The sequence below is a fragment of the Falco cherrug genome, chromosome 15, assembly GCF_023634085.1.
Source record: "Falco cherrug isolate bFalChe1 chromosome 15, bFalChe1.pri, whole genome shotgun sequence".
Classification (NCBI taxonomy): Eukaryota; Metazoa; Chordata; class Aves; order Falconiformes; family Falconidae; genus Falco; species Falco cherrug.
Window position 1 is genome coordinate 7,010,260 of NC_073711.1, and position 22,498 is coordinate 7,032,757.

Below are 22,498 nucleotides of genomic sequence, written 5' to 3' on the forward strand. Positions count from 1 at the left end.
GTTTTCCTTATTTTAGCCTTGTGTTTCTAAATTGGGCATGCAATTTCCACGTTTTCTAAACAGAAACAGTTCCAAAACACATTATTAAAACCCCTTGTAAATCTCCCACATATCTGGAGCAGCAAATAGCTCTGCTACTGCAAGTAAAACGGAAATAAGAAAGATTTTTACATAGAAGCTACTAGAATAAAGTTACTGAATACTGATACTTGAATATATTCCATAGCTCTTTGTTTCAGCTCACTCTTTTATAAAAGACCAACTCCCAGGGCATCTTTGTCCTGCTGCTAACCTCCTTTTCAAAGCACCTGTGCTTCTACTCCATTTCTAGCTCTTTGAACACTCAGCACAGTATCAGTGCCCATGGAATTTCTTCTGTTTCTTTAAGATACTGAAAATCAAAGTAATTTGAAAAAACATCTTCCTAATTCAAGCTGTCAAAATTTGATGACTATGCTAATTATTTTTTCACATTTAGTCTGAATAGAACTCTGATTATAGTTTTTGAAAAAAAAATTAAACCTACAGAGCAGTTATTTTGTCATCTCACTAACAGGCCTTTAACCCTTTAATGCTCCTAAGCAATTAAAATTTGAATTGCTATTACAATTAGATCTTTTATAACAACTATCATGAAGTTACTAGAAGGGGTGTGGTCTATCTTTTAAAAGTTAAATAGCATAAATGCTTGATGTTAAAGCTGGTTGCTTGCATATTATTTGGACAATGTGCTTACTCTGCGTCTCAGCTTAGAAGGTACAATTTGTGACCCACTGCCAGGCTCTTCTCAGTTCACATACTACACTTGCAACCAAAATCACCTCCGTACTAGGATTTAGTTTTGTAATAGCTCTAAGTAAAATTTGGTCAATCTCTTTCTCAGACAAGGCTTTACTGAGCTGCGTGCAAATTCCCGCAGCCTGTAAGCTGGATCCAGCTCATCCCAATAGCGTCTCTCACATGACTTAGGTCAAGGTTAGGTAACAAACCATCTGCTTGAGCAAGTCATCCTAACATAGTTCACAACATTAACTAAACAAGCTATTTCAGGCAAGATACACCAGCTCACATGCAAACCCCCCCCCCCTTAATTTCCCTTGAGAAGTACAGAAAACCCTCCCTGCAAATGAAAATGGGGGCTAGAAACAACCCTGTCAGAACTGCCAGTCTGTGTCTGTCCTGAAAAATCCCTGTACACATGCATTACCTTTAAAACTAAACTCTTTAGAGAAAAGTCCCAAATGGCAAAATAAAACCTTTCTGTGCTGAATTCTTTATGAATTTCTAGTCATCATGTATTCCAGAAAACCAAATTCTAATTTATTAGAAAAAGCAAAATTAATGTATTTAACTTCACAATGAACAAACTTAAATTTATACAAACAATAGATTTTATTTCCTCTGCAATTAAAATATATTATCCTTAATAACACTCAGGTTAAATTAGTATCAGTTGAGTTACAAAACAAAAAAAGCAACTGAAAGCATCCTTCTGTTTGGTGGTGGGTTTGGGGGTGGTTTTTTTGCATGTGAGAATTAACTATGATGATCAAGGAACAGCTAGGTTGCACTTTATTTTAAATATTCATAACATTACACCAAGATATAATCATAGCACATATTTAAAAAAATATAAAGAATAGACATTAGATTTCTGTCTACTGGATTTAAAACTTATAATGTGAAAAACTATATTCTATATTCTAAATCTCTTTGTGTGTAGGACTCAAAGAAAAATATATGCACAGAACATCAGTAGCTCCACAAAATAAGGAAGTCACATAATTAAGTAGAGTGATCATAAACCAGCTGTACTTAAATACAAAACTCTGATTTTTAATTGGAGAACTGAGTATTAGTCCAGTAAGAAATAGTTTCAACTATCTTAAGGTGACTCTCACTAGAATTGTTCTTCACTTTTTAATGCAAATGTTGCAAACCGACAAGGACAAAAAAATTTCTAACATTACTTGTGAATTTAAATTAAAACAAGAAAGCATTTTCATGGAGATAAGAGTTTACCACCCTCTTATAAAAAAAGAGACAAACAGAAGGACTGCAAACTATTAGCAGATAAATGAGTAAGGATGATGTTAAAAAAAAAGAAAGAAAATCAAACAATGACCACCTTTTTGTGTAAGGGGGCAAGTTTAAAATGAGACCACAAGGTATGTAAAATCTCCTTAATTTCAGTTGAGTTCTCTTTTATGGAGTGAAATCAATGTACATTTTATATACAGAGGGATTTTTGTGAAGAACAGATAGCTAAAATCAGTTTACTGAGGCCAATTTATACATCTAAAACAGAAAAAAATAAATGGGGAGACAGGAATTACATATCAAACCGGACAAACTTACAAAGTAGTAGTGGCAAACAAGGTGAAATATTGCAGCAGCAAGTTTACACATATTCTCTGAATTATGTCACAACTAAAGTTACAGAAATAAGGTAACATTCTCACTCTTACATGACATTGGAGAAGCTAAAAATCTCAGATATAATACACATGTACATAATTTTTTAACCTCACTTATTTACAAATTGTATCTAGGGCCAGACTCTTTATACAACTGTATTCGCATAAACTTCAGTCATACAGAGTCCTACCAAAGTGAAGCAAAGGAACGATCACATAAAGATTTGCATTACTTAGGCTTTCCCAAATCACGTGTATGAACTGAAGTTACAGAATATATTTGCCTTTCAATGTTGGTTTTTACATACAAAAAATTTATTTAAGGAAAATATTTTTTTAATGTTATATGTAGAGTCTGAGAGTAGAAAAATCTAAATGCTGCCATATGATTACATCCTGGAATTAACTGCATTTTTTACATTACATTACACAAAGCAGGAAATGTTGGCATCCACAGTGTTTTATATTTCACTAATACATAAAAATTTCCTGTCTTTTCATAATATTTGTACGACACAGAGGGCATTTATTAAGTGCTTCAGCACATTCCTTACAGGCAACTAGGTGACCACAGGGAATGAGGACAACTGATATGTCTTTAGCCATACAGACTTTACAAAGCTTTTCTTCCTGCAAGCGCCTTAACTTCTCTTCAGTACTGAGATCTAAGGAAAATAAACACATAAAAAGAAGTTATCACAATTAGTACCACTGAATCTTCTTTATTTATACACAAGGACAAGGTTTTCTTCATATGATTTAAAGGCCACACCTTTAAAAAGAATAAGAAATTACAAAAGATTGGAAACCAAGCTGCAGCATGGAATCCTCTTTCACACTGCCACCCCATCTCGTTACATCTCCCAGGCCAATGCAGGGAATTCAACTATCTATATTGGCAAAAGCTTGAAATATCTATAGAATTTAGGATATGCATATTTCAATCAGGAACCATTCTTTTCACAGACTTCCCATTCACAACTTTCCCAAAACTTGTACAGAAGGTACAAGAAAGGCTCATTGATAATGGTTACGTAATCTGGATTTATTTCTTTCAGGAGTTTCTCAAATGAAAAGAATGAGTATGTGATTTCCCTTCCTGCCTCTGTTTTCAAAATTCCCATACTTCAAAAGCCTAAACCTTTGTAAAATGGGAAGAATCAGTTTTGCATTGTACATGAGCTCTTTCTTATTCTAATACACCACATTTGAAAATGCAAACTTCTAACACCTTCCCCTGACACTTGGGGAGAGCCCTGCACAGCCAAAAATGATGTCCACCACAAGTTCTTCTCCCCTCCGCCCCCAACAATGTCCATTAAAAATCTAATTAAAAAGAGTGGGCTGGTAAGATCCCTGCCTAACATGCCAACCAGATGGTCTTTTCCCTCCCTATGAATCAGCCATATGTTTGTCTTGAAGGACAAGTTTCCTGAGTTGTAAATCTTGGGTTTGGTCCATTTGCAGAGTGTACCACAACGGCTTTCTGAGCATAACCTGCACGTCCCAGCCTAGCTGGAACAGAAATAATTGGAAAGAAACACCAACTAAAAGTACACTTTTTCTTATTGGCCAAGAAGGAAAATGCTTCTATTCCAGGCAAAATTTTATACTCAAAAATAAATAATACTCTACTAAGATTTTTTTTCATTTTGAGTATACTAAATATTTGCCAGTATGTTGCTGTGTCTATTTCATTTTGCCACCAGAGTCCCCACATCTAGTTACCCTTGCTTTTATTTTTAAAAGTCATTGTCACAATAATTTTCACTTTTTAGTTAGCACATTTAACTTTTCCCAGAAGCATGCCAGACTTATTTCAATATTATACACTTTTGAGGTATTAATACTACTTATTTTATAGATGATATTTACAAATGCTGCTACGCTCAAATAATTTAAGACCCTCTTTGTTCAGTTTTTTTACGTCCAAAGATAAGGCTCTTGAATTTTAAGTTACAATACTGGAACTTCACCTTAGATAAGACTTGGATCAGAGGGTAGAATAAACAGATAACAGTAAAATATATTTCATAGACTAAAGAGCTGATATGAAAGTACACACAGAGGTTTTGCAATTGAATAAGCTCATCTTGCTCAACTGGGATTTCATTTGGTTCTTCTTCCCTTGTATGTTCTTTCTGAGCACTTAAATCTGCTACCAGATCCTCAACAGATGTATGACTTTCTCCAGACATCTGCAATCTCTTTTCCACGGTGTTCCTAATCTCAGACAAACTGAAACCCATGTCTATGGCACTTTGTACCAAAGGATTCTGTAAGAGATCATCTAAAACAAGAAATTAAGAAAAACAAAACAGCAATTTAACAAAGATGAATCTGATATTCAGACACTATTCACTATAGTACTCTAAGACACCTATGCAAATAACTAGCCAAAGGAACCGTATTTCTAATTTGAGAATTTTGCTATTGTACCAACTGCACTGTCAAAATACCCAAACCCACAGATTTGAGATCTCTTCCACCCTAGCTTTCCCAGTCTCCCTACATCTATTTAAAATACAGAAATCCTCCTAGATTTGCTCTTCAAATCAACGCTTTCAACTTCTGAAATAAAATGTCTTACATAATTAACATCACAAATTCTGTAACTGAATGTTAACAGGATTTCACCCAGAATTCCTAGGCACAACGGAAACCTAAGTATTTGATAATATTACACTAATTTAAATTTAGTTCGGGAAAGAAAAAAACCAAACCAAGATACGTATGTTGAGAGAAGTCACTAAGTATTGTTAATTTACAAAACCAAAACAGCACAGTCAACAAGCAAGAGGCAAGTAAGCCTATCCGCAGTAAGACACAACGCTACTTCTGGAAACCATTTTTCAGTCTGTTGGACCTCCCCTTTCATCTTTTCAATGAATTTTTTGAATAGATTTCTCGTCAGGGTGTCTTATTTCCAGTTATACTATTACATGTAAGTGGCTAATTCTTCACTTAAGAAGGTTGTTCAAAGAGCAAGATTTTTTTTAACCCGATTTTCACTCTTGTAAATGAGCAGCATGTGAGAGATTTCTAAAACAGGTTTTGTGTAACCACTCATATTAGCAACAACTATCATTCCCTGGGATGAAGCCGCTTCACTGTCTTCCTGCTACGCCTTTAACCGTCTTGTCTTTTTATTGCTTGGTATTTGTGAAAAACATTGCAGGAATGCGTAATACTGGAGCACATAACAAGCTATTTAAGTTTCCTCAGCCTCCCAGTCCTTGCCATTTAACACACCAACTCCTCCTGCCTCATGAAAAACAACGATTGTTTCAATTCTGTATTTAAGATTTATCCCACAGCACTACTAATTCAATACTTGACGCACACTTACTAGCTATAAAACTAAAAATGCATCCTATGCATACTTCTTTCATGGTTTGTAATCTTTACTTTACAATATTTATCCAACCATGATTAGATTTCCCTTAAGAGAAATAAAATTCATTCCGCAGTTCTTTACAAGCAATGAAGCAAAGGAAGAGTATCATCCAACAATTTGCCCGTCATGCTTTACTTAAAAATGTAATAGGTTTATTTTTAAAATTAACCATTTCCTTTACTACACATGCAAATATGGATATTCCAAAACAGGGAGGGTTGTTTTGGTTTTTTTTTTCTAAACAGGTACCTTTAGAAAGTATCGTCCCTTCAGCAGCTTCTGTCTAAAAGTGAAATATAAACAAACAAAATTACAATTCTGGAGAAGGCAGAAAGAAACCCATACAGTTACAAGACAGAAAATATCTATTTGATCTCAGTTATTTTATTGACTAGAACTATTAAATCTGCTCTGAACAGCTGCAAAGGGATCAGTGTTTTGTTATGTCCTTCATATTGTTTTAAGTTTTCGTTTTAACCCATCTTTGCTATAATCATACGTACATGACTCAGTCTATGGAAGAATTCTAAAATAACATTGGTTTTACTTTTTAGTGACTGCATACAAGTTTAACAATGCTCTACTAAGAAGAAAAGAAAAAATTTCTACTACACATGAATAGGGAAATCATTCATCCTAAACCTGGACTTACCAAGCTATAAAACAAATAGAACTTGTTCTGTACTAAACACACAATTAATATAAGGCACACTACCTGTGATCCAGAAGCCAACTAAGGTGAACTGCAAGATCTATAAACCCTGCGTGACACCAAAATATACTTCAACGTCTTTCACTTTCTGCCAATCAAAGCAGCAGCAGGAGGATTAAATGATATGCAGATAATCAGAAGAGTAACTTCATAGGAAAACTACGTAAAGACTACTTTGTATTTTCACCAAATATTTGATGAAGAAGACACTTACTGTTGAATCCCTACATCCATCTCTTAAGTGAACGTTATTTATAAATTCTAGCCCCTTTTTCTTTCTCACAAATCTGCACCTATAAATAAAAATATTTAGTTATAACAAAACTGCACAGGAAAACAAAAATCAACTACATAACTCTGGAAAGCTTCAATACATTTCCTACATCACATAGAATACTAGCTTTTGAAACCTCTAAATGTTTAGTCAACATCAGTAATGTCATTTAAACGTTTCTAAAAACATCTTAATCACTTCAGCAGTATATATCTTCTTCACATTTTTGGCGAAACAGGAAGTTGAAGAGTTGCTGGCCATTACAGCTGACGCCACAGGTTTATATAAGACTCCAATGAAAAACAAATGTTATGTTAAAATGTTGGTTTAATCTTTTGCAATCAAAGAAAAGCAGTCACTGGGCCGACAGGTGCCTTACATGTTTTCTTTCAATACTTTCCAATTAGTCCTAGCCACTGGTCAGAGCTCTTCCCTACCAGAAGATTTAGGGAATGTCATAACTCCTCAACAATAGTTCTCTAGCTTCAGCAGCTCCCTCACCTTCAGCAATTCACGGACATAGTACGCTGTGAGGCTGTAACACTGCCACTCAAGTTGATGTGCAAACAAAAACTCCATATTAGACAATTAATGATCTGGGGGGAAGTAATCAAAACTGACATAATTTAAGCAACCTAAAACAAAACCAAACCCATATAAGGAGGAGTGAAACGTAGCAAGAAAATGAGTCTTCACCATTCACTGCACCAAGCCAAAAACTTGGAATGACATCTCTTTCAAGTGGCAGACACTAATAATTAAAAGCCGCCTTTACCACTACTGAGAAAAGGATCAGCTAACACATAAATACTACCTCCCAGCTTCCAGAGAGCCTTTCACCACAGAAGACTAATTTGGCAGCTAATGCATAAAAGACGTTGATTTTATCAATGTTATACAAGTAACTAAGTCTTTGTACTTGGACAGCTTTTATCCACCTGCAAGAAACAATGAGTCATATACAATTCCTCCTTTCCTCAAGACAGGTTTTAGACAAAATTGGCAGTCTTTCTGAAAACTGGAAGTCTGGAATCCTCAATCCTTTAAAATTTATGCAGAAGTATGTTTAGAATTCAATACCACTACCGAGTTCTTCAGGTTTCCTTGCACTGTGACATAAGTTTAGTCATTTTGTATCCTGACATAAGTTACGAACTTTGGCATGTGTGATGCTATTAAAATAGCAATTAGAATGTAGCGCTCTGATGGTAAGAAAAAAAATAATTAGATACATATCCACAAAACTTTGTAACTCTGCTAGCTGAGACATCAGTTCAGTCCAGACACAGAAATCTTCTCTTTCCTTTAATAATTCCTACAAACAAGCTGACATACAAACAACACTGACTTAGAAGTATAGTTATTCAGAAAGTACTATTTTAGGACAATTTTCAGACTGCCCACCTCTAATGAGTTAGATGCACCCTCAGCCTCTTGAGATTTAGTTCTCTTTCACACCCACTTCAGAAGAACTCCCTCCTACCTCTCAATGAAGGCATGAAGTAAATGTCCTCTTTTGAGGCCTCTGATATAACATTAAAGCATATGTTGATGATTGCACATCTAAGAGCAGGACTACAGAAGACAGAACAGATGGAACAACAAAAATAAAGACCCCATACAAAAAACCTTAAAAATCTCTTCTGTTTATTGAAAAGGAAAACCACAAACCATGGAAGGTAACTGCTATTCCTTTGGTACCTCCATGACAAAAATGAAGAAGGAAGTGGAGGAGGGCAACTAAAAAAAAAAGGTTATTTACATAAATCTAAAGAATGTTAACCCATAGTCAACTGAAACCTTTAGTAGTATGCTCTGTTATTAAAATATAATATACTGTAAATAAGACTCAGAGTTGCAACAAGAAAACAGTCAAAAATACTTTACCCAGGAAACCATTTGGCATGTTGATCCCATGGGTCTTCATTTTCCTTCCATTCTTGCAATCCTCCACCACAGTGGAAACACACAACGTGATCACCATTACCTGAGGAAACACACAAGAATAAAATTACGTATTTCTACTAGGCATAAAAATAAGTTTTCAACTAAAATGTTACATTATTAAGAAAAAAATATTTTCTTGCTTAGCAATTGTAACTAAAAATAATTCAATTTTAAAGAACATAATACATATGATTTGAAACAAACATTCAGGAGAGGCTTGAGCTTAAAAAAGACGAAGTATGAGTCACATGAAATATTCCCAAGCTTTATTTTAGCAAGCAATTAAACAGATAAAAAGTAAAAGCTAAAAAAAAAATCTACTATCAAATAGCTCAATCCACTAGTAAAGAAGCCACGAACTAGTGTGCCACAAAGAACTAAGGATGTTTCCATGCCTTTTTGGTCCTCTATTTCACCATTAACTGGCTCTACACAGCAGTAGCATAACTGACTGAGGAGATGTTAGGAGAAATTGCACTCTCTCTGTTCTAGCACTACACCTACTGTAATCAAAGACTGCGCCAGAAAAGGGCTTAGATATTCTGTTTGTTGAAATGAGGAGGTATGGTCAGAGTTTTCCCATAGAGCTAAATGGTTCTCAGGCCACAAGAAACAGAGTTTTCACAGAAGTCACATGAACAGCCATTAGGTCGGATAAGCTGGTGCCCGTTTAGTGCACCTCCACAATACGGATCTCACTTGGCTGTGAGAAGCTAGGTACTTTTAGGAATCCAGGAAGAAATCAATAAAATCAGTTATACTGGGTACAAATGTTGCCCATATATCACTCATACAGGAATGTATCACAGGTTTTAGTTATGGCCAGCAGTGAAACAAATGGAATCAGATTAAAAAATTCTTCCGAGAGCTACTAAGAGAGAAGCCAATTAAGATGACACTAAGAAATTATTCCAGATAATCCCCTTTTCTTTATGATCTAATAAGAGCCACACTTTGCACTTGTACAGCATCTCTCAGTGAAGAATTTCAAGGAGCTTTAACAGCACTACGCAATTCAATCTAATTGGGAAACCAATGCACAAAGACATTGGAGTCTTATCTAAGTCAAACACTACATATTTAAAAGTAAAAGCTCTTCCACTGGAGTCATCGTCTTCATAAAGCTTTTACAGTAGGCAGTAATGGTATTTGCTGGTTTCAGGTGTCCAAATGCTTTGATAACACAAACACATGTTAAATCAATAAAACAGCACACCACCTGGACTTCGTTGAATAGGCTGCTGTACATGCCACAAGTCCACCCCTTAGACCTAGGGTAGCTATCTGGAGGGCAGCACTTCATTACTTAAAAAAATACAAACTTCAATAGTTGTCATTGTGAAAGATGTGAGTGTTTTAGCAGGCAAGGAAAACACATTTCAATGTTTTATTGCCAAAAATGCATTTATGATTAGATTTATACTTTACTATTAAACATACTTGATATAACGTATGTCATTTTACATAAGAACTATGAAAAGTAGTTTACAGAACGAAGAAATTTTGGCAAATCATTCCAAATTACAATTAAAAAGCTTATTTTTTCATAACAAAACATTTATATAAGATTTCTTTGTAAAAGATATTAGCCGTTTTAAGGTCTGGCTTACCTGTGCTATAGAACCCAGCTTCAGCAAGTTGCTCTTTATCAACAGGATATATCCAAGTTAAAAATGTTTGTAAACGTCTTCCGTATTTTGCCATAGATGGATTCCTTGGATGCTGTGCATTGTTCACACCACCTCTCTCAAGCTCAGTGGGAACAGATTCACCTGGAACATTTCCAACATCCCAGCCCAAGACAAAAAAGCAGTTGGGAAAATGCCTCTTGTGTTCTGACCAAGCTCTGTCGCTGGGTTCCCACTTTTTCAATTTTCCACCACAGCAAAAACATGCTACTTGATCACCAACACCTGTATAATAGAATCCAGCATTAGCCAATTCCTTTGGTGTCAACTGAGCATCAAGGGGCCAGCTGTCAAAAGACTTTAATCTTGTTTCTTCACTGCACATAGCACGGTTTTTAGGATACAAATTATCTGACATATCCACAACCTGCCTAGTTCTCAACAGGTAATCTGCCTCCACATCAGATGTGTCATCCAGAGTACACGGGAGGGCTGAATTGCTGGAACCATTTTCAGTTCTATGCTGGTAGTTCTGGGCAAGAGGATGTATGTTATTCTCCAGAAAAGCAGATTCGGTAATAAATTTGCAGTTTGGGGAAAGCTTTTTGTGTCTCTCAACTGCAGAATCCCCAGATGCCCATCCTTCGATAATTGTACAGCAACTAAAGCACTTCACTTTGTCACCTTCTCCAGTATAAACAAAGCCAGCTCGTGCTAGTGCCGACGCTGAAACTGGACAGCCAAGTGGAAATTCAACAAAAGTTCCTAGTCGGTAGTGTTCCTGAGCCCATTCTTGATCATGGTCAGTGTCTGGAGTAGCACAAGCTTCCAGGTTATCTGAGAAATTACACGTCATCTCTTCATATGTAGGGCTATCCTTTCAGATTTCCTAAACAAAAAATAAATGTTTTAATTTCACAGACAGAAGCATAGATCATAGTCATATACAAGCCTGGAAACTGGCTGAGATAAACTAGCCAGCCTTGATGTATTAAAAAAATGCCTCTTCCTCTTCTTTCCCATCTCACCCTTGCCTGCCTCCCCTGCCACATAGGGGCAAACACCAGAACACTGAAAACAACATTTTAAAAAAGTATCTGTGAAGAAAGGCAGGAAGATCATGAAGTTTTACAGGCCAATAAAAAATTATCTGGAAAACACACAAGCTTATACATTTACAGCTTTAAAAGCATGTTCTATTTCTTAACACAGACACAGCGCAAGAATGAAATCAACAAAATATTTAACAAAAGCTCCAGCCAAAACACTGCCAAAAGGCTTCTGACCCTGAAAAATAAAGTTACAAAGTTACCATATTTAAAATACTGATCTAAGGCAGACCACATGTGCAAGACTTTACAGTCCAGTTCTGAAACACAACTGTATTTTTCCCCGTATGAAGGCTGTGACTACCATGCCCATTACAGATAGGCATCAACTGGTAAAACCACCACCACAAAGGAAAAAAAGGCTTTGGACTTGTGTATATATATTATAAAGACATACACCTCAGTTTCCCTTTTAACAAAAAAATCTCATGAAATAAACTATCAGATGTTTCACTAGGGCATTTTACCAAAATGCTGTGTTCTGCTTAAGATCAGCATCTTGGACTACCTATCACTACTGTTCATGCCCAGCATGCTGCTTGCACGTTCCCGTGCCCTGCTTACACTCTACCAAAAGTTCCTGCGCCTCTGCCATCAACTCAGCCTTTCCTCCCTTCCCTCCCTGAAGGAACATTATTCTTCTTCTCACCTGTCCCACATTCCTGTTCCTGCCTGCACTTGTGCCAGGGCGAGTACTGACTGCTCGCCCTGCCCCAGCACCCTTCCGTTCAGAGGGCGGCTAAGAGCACGCAGACAAGTCCCTTCTTTCATGACTTTCATGATAAAAGAAAGCAACCTGGTTCCCACAGGTCCCGTACAAGAACCACAAACTCAACACAGTCATCGCCTTCATCCCAAGATGGATGAAGTCTGAGCACAGTAAAAATTCATCTCTTGTCCTGACAAGTACTGTGATATTATTGACTTAGGAAGTCCTGGGTAAAACACAGGCTACAGGGGATACACGTCTCAAACTCACTCCTTTATTAAACGGTAAATTATTGTGAGACTGCCCAAATGGACTTCTTAGCACAAAGCAATAATAATTCAGCAATTAGCAAAAAGAAATGCATATAAGGAAGAACAGAATATGTAATTATTTGAACAACTGGGCATTTCTCTGTTTTCTGTATGGATCCTGATCTGTTTCCAGTCCTTACCTTCTTAAGATAGGCCCTCAGGCAAAAATCTAGCTTCCTCAACATCAGCATTAATATTGATTATAGTTTCTTTAAGATCAATGCAGATGTTACAATTACAATAATTGCTTATATAATACGAGACTTAGCTTCTACAGGAAGGACAAAACCTTTTTTAAAGTTCAGAAGGGGGAGGGGAAATTAAAATGACTATGCATTGCAGATTCACTGAATCCTTTGCCAAGATGACAAAGACAATTAAGCTACACACTGAGAAAACATGGCATTAGAGATTCAGCATGCTTGCTTCATGTAATCATGGATATAAGACTACTTCTGAGCACCAGCTTTAATTCCATCTGTAAGTCAGTTCATGACTAATGTAATGACACTAGAAATTACACTGGGGTTTTCTGGTTTAGCTTAGCAAATTCAAAAACAGCTTCTGAATAAATTATACTGACTGACCTACAAATCTGACCTATATGCTTGTTTTGACTATGAAGGGCAAAAAAATTAATCAGTCATTACATGTAGTAATATGAAAGCTGTCACAATACAGATATTTAAAAAATATACATATGTATATTGAAAACAATCAATTTTTATAACAACAGTTTTAAAGTTTGTGTTTATCTCCTTTTAAAATTTCACTTTAAACCCTCTAGAAACATTTCTGTAAAAGTGACCTTATGGATCTATCATCATTACTACTACACTGCATTCATGAAATAATTTGTATCACTCAAATACTGTTGGCTGCATACTGATTTTCTTATCTGCATGACTAAAAGACTTTCTACAAGAAAGCAAACAAAGCCTACCTCACATCCCTCGGAGACTGCTTTCCAAAATATCCATTGAAAAAACAAAAAAATGCATATGCTTTCAATGTATGACTAGAAGTATATCTTAATTTCTGTTTTATTTATAGTGAAATGAGTTCAGACACAATGAAAAAACAATCCAATTTAAATTTTTACATATTAACTTTTTTGGCTTATATTTACATTAAGATCAGGATAGAGCCTCTTTGATCTGTTGCATACAAACTAACTGCAGCAAATTGGAGATTATCTACTCAGCCACTCCGTAATTTGCCCTCCCTGTACTTACTGAAATCAGGGGTAAAGACAGACCAAGATTCAAGCCTGACAGGTCTTAAGAATTTACTCAAGATGCAAAGATCACCCTTGGTTTGTGCTTTTCTGTTCCTTATGCCATACGGGGTGACCACATATCACAATGACTATGCTATACAAAGTTAAAAAACAAGAGACAAAATTCATTATGCCCCCACTTCTCATAAGCCACCTGCATGTTCTAAGCACCACTTAATTGCTCCAGTTTAAAATCTGCCATTCTTACTTGAAAAGTAAGAATGATACAGCAGTATATTCATATACCAGGTGTGCATATATATATATAAAAGCCTTCGTAACGTGAATGCAGTGCTTACTGTAAAGTCATTATTTTTCATAAGCTAAAAAAGATATTTTATCAAAGCAATTTTCATAAATATTATATCTTTATATTCTCCAGCACCCTCTGACAGGGATGATCTTCAAATCATACTTACACTGCACGTGCAAGCCTGGGTCTTGCCGTACTTTTCTGGACTCTTTCATGAAAGCCTTCCCCCTCCAACATAAGAAAATTTAAGAAGCCTCATCATTTTTTTTTTAGTAAATAACTTGAAAATTCTGAAAAAAAATATTCCGTGCAACTGGCAAACATCTACTTTTTAGATACTTTCATTCCAATGACCCCTACTACTTTTAAAGCAGGCTTCATTTTCAGAATGTCTATAAACATATAATGCTTAATTGTGCATTTTCTCCTCTTCTTCCAAAATAACTTCTCACCCTTAAAAATGTGAGCTGCAGAACTGAAATTATCACATAGGTGGTATGTCTCATATATGACAGATTCCCTAACAGAAATAACAGCATGAGTTTTAAACTGTTACCTAAATTAGTTTGTATTAGTTTTACTCCGCTTACTCTGTTGATCCTCTGGGTGTTTCCTGGAAAGATGTGTGTGTGTTTTAGTAACACTAAGGAACTGAAAAGGAAACACTTGAGCAAAGACATTGAAGGAGGAGGATCAAAGACTAAACTGAAATATTAGAAATCAGGATGGAGATGATATTCAATTAACTGCAATGATCTTCCTCAGTTTTATTGATTACTTTTAATTAACTGTGAATGCTAGGCAAAAATGAACTAACAGAACTACCTAAAAATCAGTATCTGTACTACCCTCCACTGCAATGGAAAGCACAGGATAATGCCTTTCAGCCAGATGTAACAGCAGTATCTGAAGCAGAAAAAAAAATAAATCTCTATATACTGCACTGGAAGTTCTAACAACTGAGGGAAAATGTAATTGGAAATAAGCATTAGGATAAAACTAAAAAAACCTTATAGATTGTGTGTTCATCACTCAGAACACTGAGATTAGTGGCTTTATTCTTTCAAACAGTTTTTTCTACAGTGCTATGAATACTTTGATATTCCTTCTATTAACAATGTAAACAAAAAAATTATGCCCCCAACATGGCACATTTGCCACATTTGGATTCACTGGAGGTAAGAAATCTATCTGGATCCTTGCAATCAAAACAGCATGAAAAGCACATACCAAAAGAGCATTAAGTACTGGCAGAAGCTCCAATCACCACAGATCCATTCTTTAATATGAAGTTACTGTCTTAAACTGTATCAACCACATTATTTAATCTTGATCTTTTGGAGCAGAAAGATTCAACCATCATTCTAGAAGCCTCTCAAAACCACGTCTCAGTACTGCAACTGACAGAAGCAGGACAAAGCCCTCACAGGTATCTGCTAGCTTTAACCATGATCCACCCACATCACAAAGCCCTTTCCTTACAACAGCCCCTCTAAACGTAGTTGGCTTACATCTCAGTATAATTTTATCTAAGAGAAAAAGACATTAACTTATTTATTAAACATTGAGGCAAACTCTTCACTTGTGTAAGTACTGTTTTAAATACAACATTAGTACTACTTTAAATGCAACATCAAGTTCAATTATTTGTTTCAAACAACTGTTAAAGCAACTGTTCGAAGTGTACAACTAAAACTAGCTCAGGAATACTGTATCTACACAGCAATTTTAACAGTTGCCTTACTCCAGTAGGTCGGAGTAATGATTTAGAAAAACATCCTGCATCATAGCAGCACTCAGATGAACAGTAACTGCAGAAGAAAAATATCTAAAGGTAAATTTCCGAGTTGTTTATGGCTAAGAAACCTAAATTCATAAAACGCAGCCAAGACATGTACACGAGACTTTATAATACATACCAGCAGCAAACCCAAGTTCAGAGAGTATACTTCATGTATACAGAAGTTAATTAAGCCTTTCTGTGTAAATTTAATTAATCACATATTAATTCAAAGTAGAAGGTCCAGAAATCTTGAAGTTCATCTTCACTTATAAAACCCAGGGTTTTTTTTTAACTATTATGGAAGCATTAACTATCTTCTTATATATGCAGTGAGTAAACAAAGCCTCTTTTAGCCTGAAAGACTTCCAGAACCCAAGTTTAATCCTGCTTTTAAACATCTGACAGTATTTGTCACAAGACACCTCCACCTTTCAATCTAAAGTACCATTTCATATAGTCTATTGACTATGTTTCAGAACAAAAAATAAAGACAAGAATTTAAAGCAAAAATGTTGTTATTCAAAATGCAAAATTTTACACAGCGGTTTTGCAAGCCAAACATGTTAAATTCAGCTTTAAAAATATTATCAGGTATGATTTTATGCAAAAATGTACAACATCACATTACCTAGATCTAAAATGCTTCAAAGGAAAAGTACAGAACCCACTTTTCTCTTTCAAGTATATTTCATTAGACTTGATTATTTCCATCCTTAACCCTAGAAAAGATTGGCACTATAAGGAGTTATTTTTAATTCTTCCACAGGACAAGCATGGCAGTAACCTCCGAGTCCGAAACTTACTTGCACAGCCTCATGTTCCTGACCAAACGGTACATACACGTGGAGCTTCTGCGTGACACGCTGACTATGAGAGCAATGTTAGTGTTCGTTTTTGGCTGAATTTTGAAATGTGAGAGCAGTGCAGCAAGTAAATATCAAGCAGAACATCCTGTACCAGCTGACACACAATTATGCATGTCACTTCACTGAATTTCACTTTGTGCCTGCTCAGCTGCAATTAGATCAAGAAAGGTGCACGCTGCTAACTGAAAGCATACTTAAAAGCCACAAGAAATACAGGATTTATTAAACAGCATTTAGAAATCTTAGCATATTTACACGTAATTATCAATAACCATTTGAAAAAAATTTCTGCCTAGAGATTTTTTATTTCATAAAGAGCGTATATATCTACAAAATGCCTTTTGATTCACTGCCAAAGCTTAAGTAAATCCATCACCTCAGTTTCATTTCTCTGTTTTCTCAAACAGGTCCTATTTAGCTTCCCAGCAGGGTTTATCATCATAGGAAGTCAGTCAGCTGCTCAAGGTTCTACTAGGCTATCATTACATCTTCCTAATTCTTGACTCTACTCACAGTGACTTTTACACTCTCCATCTTAGAAATAAATATAAACAGGCCAATAGAAACATACTATTCTGAGAATGATTTTCATACTGTATTTTTCTTAATGAAGAAGTCATATGGGTATGGAACACTGCAATAAACAAGAAGAATGGATTCATGGCAGCGCTCAGTAATTTTTTTTGTGAACTTGAAAGATAAATGTTTTCAGATGAACTTCAGCTGTGTGTATAAGAAAGGAGGAGTAAATACCAGCCGCTATAGAAAAAACTGGCATGCTGTAGCCTAAGCGCATAGTTCTACAGAGAGGTCAAAGGTCAAGCATAAGACATCATTAATGGCTCTAATTGATTAATGTATAAATCTGTGGTTTTTCAAAGTGACCAAGGAAGAAGAAGGACTAAAGGGTCTGGAGAAAACCGTTTTAGCTCTACCACACCTTGCTAAGTGTTTAGTACACAGTAAAGTGTGAAAGACATGACAGTACTTTTCATTTGGAAACAGGAAAACCTACCTAAAGCAAAGGTTTAGTTCCAACAGCTGCTGCCACTGAAATGAATTGCCTACAGACGACAGTACCTAAAAATAAGGGGGAAGGTAGGGGACCAAATAAACCCACTAAAAGCACAAAAAAAACCAACACAGAAAAAAATCCTACCAAACCTCAAGCATACTGAGAAAGACCTAGAAGGAGACTGAAGGTAGAAGTAGAGATCAAGAGAGCAAACACCAAGCGTACAAGACTTCCAGTAACCCTCCCACCAAATCAAAACTACAAAAAAGGAGCAAGCCCGACAGTCTCAAGTTTCTCTGGCAGTTCCAGTAAGATGAATGTTTTATTTATGGCCTAAGCAGGAATATAATAAAATATTTTTCATTATAGGCACTGTACTCCTGAAAATCATACAGAACTCTCTGTACGATTTAGCTATAAATTTTTAATTACAAGGTAGCTTGAATTGTACCATTTAAGCTTATTGAAATTCTTTAAGTATTCTTTCAGGCAAATCATAGGGAAAGAGTAATTTTTACATTTGTGGCTTTTTCCCTCCACAACACGTTGGAAAAACCAGCCTGTTTGTTCTTCCATCCTGTTTCCATACTCCTTACCACTATCTTCATTTGCTTAATTATTCTGTTGTTCTGCCTCTTGTAACACAACTCACTGTGAAAATAATTTCAAATTCAGTACTACAACACTACCATTTAGGGGGGTGGTGGTGGATAAATTTTTCAAGATTCTTCATTTTTGTGTTATAGACTTACATTTTATATGTACAAGTCAAGTCATATAAAATCTGGTTTATATAATTTTTATGTTTTAACTTTAGAACATTTATTAACTGCTGTATTATTAACAGGAATTTGATTTAGCTCCAAGTTCTTCCTCAAGAAATTGAGACTAAACTTCCAGAACTTTTCCTTCTACTCGAAAACAGCTTGGAAGTTGTATTTAATACAATTTGAAGCATACTTCCATCCATTAAAGTCTGTGAATACATTTTGGGGACTAACCAAGCTATGCAGTTTCTACCCTACTAAAAATAGAAATTACAAGATACTTCTGTCAACTATGAAGCAGATCAGTTAAAAAAAAATTATATCTCTGATCATAAAATGTATCACTATAGAAATGTAATCCCTGGAAGTTGAATTACTGCTGTTACGGTTAAGAAACAAAAAAATTACCCAGTTAATTGGAGTATGTTAAAGTAGAATAGCAAAGAGTAAAAAGAAAAAAAGTCTGAAAAAGCAAAACCTGCAGTGCCCTGGGACACATCCTTTCCCAAGTATTAGCTGTGCTCCAGCTTTTAGCGTTATATCCTTTTACAAATCGTTTAAACTTATAATTGAAGAAAAAGATTGAAAAAGAGGGTGTCTTTCATCAAGAAGACATAACGACACGGAACTTCGGCTACAGCAACATGATTAATGCCACAGCAAAACTGCTGAATCTTCTGGTTTCTGAAGCAAAGTTGTATAACCTTCGACGTACAGGAAGCCTGTCACCTCCTGCACTGCCCACTGGCACGGGCGCTCAGTTCCACCCAGCTCATATTGCTGGTCGTGCCAGTGCCACTTCGCTCATTATTCACGTTCATCTAACTGCAGCCTGGTGCAGAAGGTACACTTCCTGGTATCATAGCAAGAATGTTTTGCCATTGAAGAATGAGGCAAATTTGTATATATATTTTTACATATACATATAAACACACACAACAGTCATCATCTTGTAAACTCAGAAATGTCCCTTGATTTATCCTTTATATTTTATGTTTCTCAGGAAACTGGGATGATTTGGGGATTAATACCAATTATAACACTGTGCCAAAAGTGAAATATGAAAGCTGCACCTGTTGAAAACACTCTGCTTGTCTTTCTATTTAATAAGAAACTCTCCAAAACACAGAAAGGGAAGGACAACCAGCTGCAAGGTATGCGCAGCTTCACTTCACACAACAGGAGCGACATTCCATCCAAACTGTGGCATGCCTTCTTCAATCTAACATACTTCCAACTTTCACGCACAACTACTTTTTTCACATTAAAAAATCTTGCTATTTCTGGAGCCTGACTTTCAATTACCATGTTCAGAATATTGTGGATCAGAACTCCACAAGACAGACCACATGCTATGAAAAATAAAAAGCAGCAAAGGACTGTATGCTGTTAACTCCCAAAACAAAACAAAACAAAGACAACCACAAAAGATACATACAATAGTTTTTCCCTAAGAAATCAGTAGCCAATCATACCAAGTTTAGTAATAGATTAATCAAAGCAGATACTGGTTTCACCTCTATTTTCCACCAATCTTTAGAACAAATTCCAGTATTTACATTCCTGTTGGTAGCAAAAAAAAAGGTTAAAAGTTTTCGTTTTCACATAACTTTCAGCACTGTTTATGAAGGCACAACTCCAACACTATGATTAAAAAAAACATTTTTAAATTCTATCCCTTGGCCAAGAAATCCAAATCTAAAAATATTCTAAAGCTGAAAGAGTCTGAGGTTAGGGGAAGTCTGAAATTCAGATCTTTTACTGAAACTAGGAAGGGACATAAGATTGGGAAGACTCCAGAAGATCCAGAGGACAACAAAAAACTCCTGGAATTAAAAACTAGAGGGCAGCAAAAAGGAGAAAGACTGTAACAGCAGATGGCATAAAATCCAATGATCCAGCCTTCTCTCTCCTGGAAAATTCTGCATCTGATTATGAACTGGATTTTCTGAAACTCTTCAGCTCCCTGCAGCCGTTTCGCCCACCCTGGGATGATGGCAACAAATGTAGAAGCACCATCACAGGTACAGAAGCCTGAAATGAAATCCATCTTCCTACTTCAAAGACCGAGATATGAACACACATTTTCTTACTGTTCTGGTAATAAATGCAAGTCTGCCTTGTATCAGTGGGAGCAGTCAAAAAAAGAACCAAACCCAGAGCCAAACAACAACCCTCATCAGAATTCTTTCACTTTTGCTGCTGGTTACAAAGGGCAAGGTCAGAGGAGGTACAGAACAATCATTAACTTGTTCCTTTGCCCTTCTTGGCCAATGCTGCAGGTGCCAAGTTTTCTACAGAAAGAAGTAGTTGGGTGTTCTTTAAAGGGCCTCAAAGAAAACTGCAACGCAAGCACGTCCATAGCAAAATGAAGCACTTAAGAAAAAATAAAAACGTGGAAATAAAAGCTTGATCGACACATCTATCACATGAAAACTTGCTTTCTTAGAATAATTCACTGTGTGCCTTCTCTGTCATGCAGTGATTTATTTGATGATGAACAGAGTAACATTCCATATGCAGTACTAAAATGGCAAGTTAAGATTGTAACAATGAAGGGACAATGAAAGTAGTTCTACAAAAATATCTAAAGAGTTGCAAGAACAAATCTGTACTTCCTATCAGATGGAGATTAATAACACATAAGAAAGACAGAAATCTTACCAAGACTAAAACCACTGTGTAACAGCCATTTATAGGGCAGAAGCATCAGAGAGACAGTAGTACAGACACAGAAATACAGTGTTAAAGAGCAGTATCAGCATAAATACACAGCCATGGTGCAAGGGAGAACTGCTTGGGCTGAAGGCTGAATTACAGCTGGAAGAAAAAAGATCTTGAGTGAACTTCTTCCTGCAGAATTCTTAACAACTGCTGAATACTCACAGTAGAAAACCTGAACAAAACCACATTTTTATTAACGAGCAGCAGAAAAGGCATTCTAGGAAGTGATGGGTCTATTAAAAAAGAAAAAAGGAAGAGCGGGAAAGGGACAAGACGACATTCAAATACGTCAAACGGACCAAAGACGACCACAGAAGTGCGTATTAGTGCAGCAAAATCTTCTTTTACTTATGGAAGGAGAACTCGGCACTTGGACGCTTCATTCAGGCGACGGCCTCCTGCGGCCCGGGCAGCGGGCAACCGAGTAACGGGCAGCCGGGTAACGGGCAGCCGGGGGGGGGGGGGGGGGGGAGGGGGCGGCGGGCCGGGGCCGGGTGACCCGGCGGGGCAGGCCCGGCCCAGCAGCGCCCGGCGGAGGCGGCGCGGCCCGTTCCCATGGCAACGCCTCCCGCGGCTGCCGCCCTCCCCCGCCGCCGCCCGGGAGAGGCCTGGGGCAGCGGCGCCCCCGCCAGCCCTCGGACCCCCCACACCCCCCGCGGGCGGGGCGGGAGGGCCCCGGGCAGCGCGGAGGGACCGAGCCCCCTGCCCCGCGCGGGGAGCCCCGCCGAGCCGCCCGCAGCAGCAGGAGCCGCCCAGCGCGGGCAGCCGGGCGGCCCGTTTCGCCCACCGCCCCGGGGTACCGACAGCCACGGCCGCGCCCGCCTGACAACTCACCGCGCCGCGTCCGCCTCATTGCCGGCACCGACCGCGGGCACGGCCCCACAGCCAGCCGACACCGAGAAAATGGCGGCTCCCGGCAGCCTCCCCGGCTCGGCTGGGAGGCGAGCAGGGAGCAGCGCCCCCTGGCGGGCTGGGGGGGGGGGGGGGGGCCGCGCCGGGCCGGCGCCCGCTGGTGCAGAGCGCCACGCAGTGGCAGCGGGCGGGAAGCGCGGGGCGGCAGCGCGGGCCGCGGGCTCTGCTCGCCGCGCCGGGCCCCAGCGCCCTGCGCCGCTGCGTCCCCTCGCCGCCTCACTCCCAGCGCCCCGGCTCCGCGCCGGCCCGCAGGCCGCCTCCCCTCCCGCAGCAGCCCCCTCATGTCACACCACCTTCTCCAGGCGGTTTCCGGCCTGGAGCACGCTAATCCCAGCGCCGTCCTCGCTGTCACCCCCTGTCCCCGCGATTACGGCTCGTTATGGCCGATCTCTGTG

The 22,498-nt window shown here is 37.9% G+C and overlaps 1 protein-coding gene across 10 annotated transcripts; it reads right to left on the minus strand.

Annotated features, from left to right (window-relative positions):
• Window positions 1-1,368: 1,368 nt before the first annotated feature.
• On the minus strand, window positions 1,369-22,498 carry XIAP (X-linked inhibitor of apoptosis). 10 transcript variants are annotated; one of them, XM_055727335.1, is made up of 8 exons: window positions 22,026-22,119; window positions 15,267-15,430; window positions 10,358-11,264; window positions 8,688-8,787; window positions 6,741-6,819; window positions 6,064-6,097; window positions 4,483-4,707; window positions 1,369-3,082 (listed from the first exon to the last, which is right to left on the minus strand). In XM_055727335.1, exons 3-8 carry the CDS (start codon window positions 11,229-11,231, stop codon window positions 2,889-2,891), a joined length of 1,506 nt encoding a protein of 501 aa, XP_055583310.1. In that variant the 5' UTR covers window positions 11,232-11,264; window positions 15,267-15,430; window positions 22,026-22,119; the 3' UTR covers window positions 1,369-2,888. The 10 variants fall into 10 exon arrangements, with proteins under 10 accessions (XP_055583310.1, XP_027659440.1, XP_055583312.1 ...); XM_027803639.2 differs by lacking the exon at window positions 22,026-22,119 and adding an exon at window positions 16,623-18,443; XM_055727337.1 differs by lacking the exons at window positions 15,267-15,430; window positions 22,026-22,119 and adding an exon at window positions 22,397-22,498.

Excerpts from the sequence above, each read along its gene's own strand:
- XIAP (XM_055727337.1), bottom strand. The coding sequence starts at position 11,231 with ATGACGTGTAATTTCTCAGATAACCTGGAAGCTTGTGCTACTCCAGAC. Across the intron at positions 6,098-6,740 it reads ATGGATGTAGGGATTCAACA|ACAGAAGCTGCTGAAGGGAC; the intron begins GTAAGTGTCTTC and ends TTTCACTTTTAG. Across the intron at positions 4,708-6,063 it reads AGGGACGATACTTTCTAAAG|ATGATCTCTTACAGAATCCT; the intron begins GTACCTGTTTAG and ends TTCTTGTTTTAG.